This window comes from Coturnix japonica, chromosome 26 (assembly GCF_001577835.2).
Source record: "Coturnix japonica isolate 7356 chromosome 26, Coturnix japonica 2.1, whole genome shotgun sequence".
Taxonomy (NCBI): domain Eukaryota; kingdom Metazoa; phylum Chordata; class Aves; order Galliformes; family Phasianidae; genus Coturnix; species Coturnix japonica.
Window position 1 is genome coordinate 1603393 of NC_029541.1, and position 955 is coordinate 1604347.

At 71.1% G+C, this 955-nt stretch overlaps 1 protein-coding gene across 1 annotated transcript in view; it reads left to right on the top strand.

Annotated features, from left to right (window-relative positions):
* The window catches only part of ATXN7L2 (ataxin 7 like 2), a 3986-nt gene extending 3057 nt beyond the window's left edge, over positions 1-929 (top strand). Inside the window, exon 8 of the mRNA XM_015884881.1 lies at positions 76-929. Coding sequence (XP_015740367.1) covers positions 76-927 — 852 coding nt within the window. The 3' untranslated portion in view covers positions 928-929. The remainder of the gene's footprint in view (positions 1-75) is intronic.
* Positions 930-955: the final 26 nt, after the last annotated feature.

Consider the following 955-nt stretch of genomic DNA (forward strand, 5'->3'; position numbering starts at 1 on the left):
AGGGACGCGGGTCTCCGCTCTCCGCCCCCCCCCCCCCCCCCCCCCCCCCCCCCCCCCCCCCCCCCCCCCCCCCCCCCACCCCACGCTCGGACCCCCCCGGCTCCCACCGGTCCCCGTGACGGCCGCGTCCCCGCCGGCATCAACTACACGGTGGGATCCCCGCACGCCGCCGCCGCCTGCAGCCAACCGGATTCCGGGGGGGGCGGCAGCCAGTCCATCACGTCCCCGCTGCCGGCCAACATCCCGTCGCCGTCGTTCAGCAAGTTGCCTTCCACCAAGGCCAGCAAATCCTCCCGAGCCAAGGAAGCGGCCGCCGGGACGGAACCGGACTCGGTCGCTCGGAAACGCAAACAACCGCTGGGGGCGGCCGCCAGCCCCCCCTACAAACGGACCTGCTCCGGGGACGGGGCCAAAAGCAAAAGCTCCCCCTGCCGGGTCTCGCCCCCCCCCGGTAAAACGAAAAGCTCCGCCGTGTCGGCGCTCAACGGCTCCGTGTGTGCGGGCAGCAGGATGAAGCGAGCGCTGCCCCCGGACTGCCGGCCCCCCCCGGAGCCGCGGGGCTCCCCGTTACACGGGGTCGGGATCCCCCCGCCCCCCCCCCGCTGTATTTCGGAGGATGAGGTGAAGAAACGCAAGAACTCGGCCACCTATTGCCGGCCCTCCAAGCCCAAACACGCCGCCCCCCCGCCCGCCCCCAGCCCCGCGACCCCCGACCTGGGCTGCTCCGTCCGTAGGAAGAAGCCGGGAGGTGCCCTGGGCTTCGAGGAGAAACGGAGCGTCCTGAAGGTAAGGGATGGGGGGGGGGTATGGGTGTACCCCAGTTATGGGTGTACCCCAGTTATGGGTGTACCCCCAGTTATGGGTGTACCCCAGTTATGGGTGGGAGATGACAGGAGAAACGGGGAGGACCCCATCGGGATGTCCTGAACTATGAGGCCAAGGGGTTGGGGGGGGG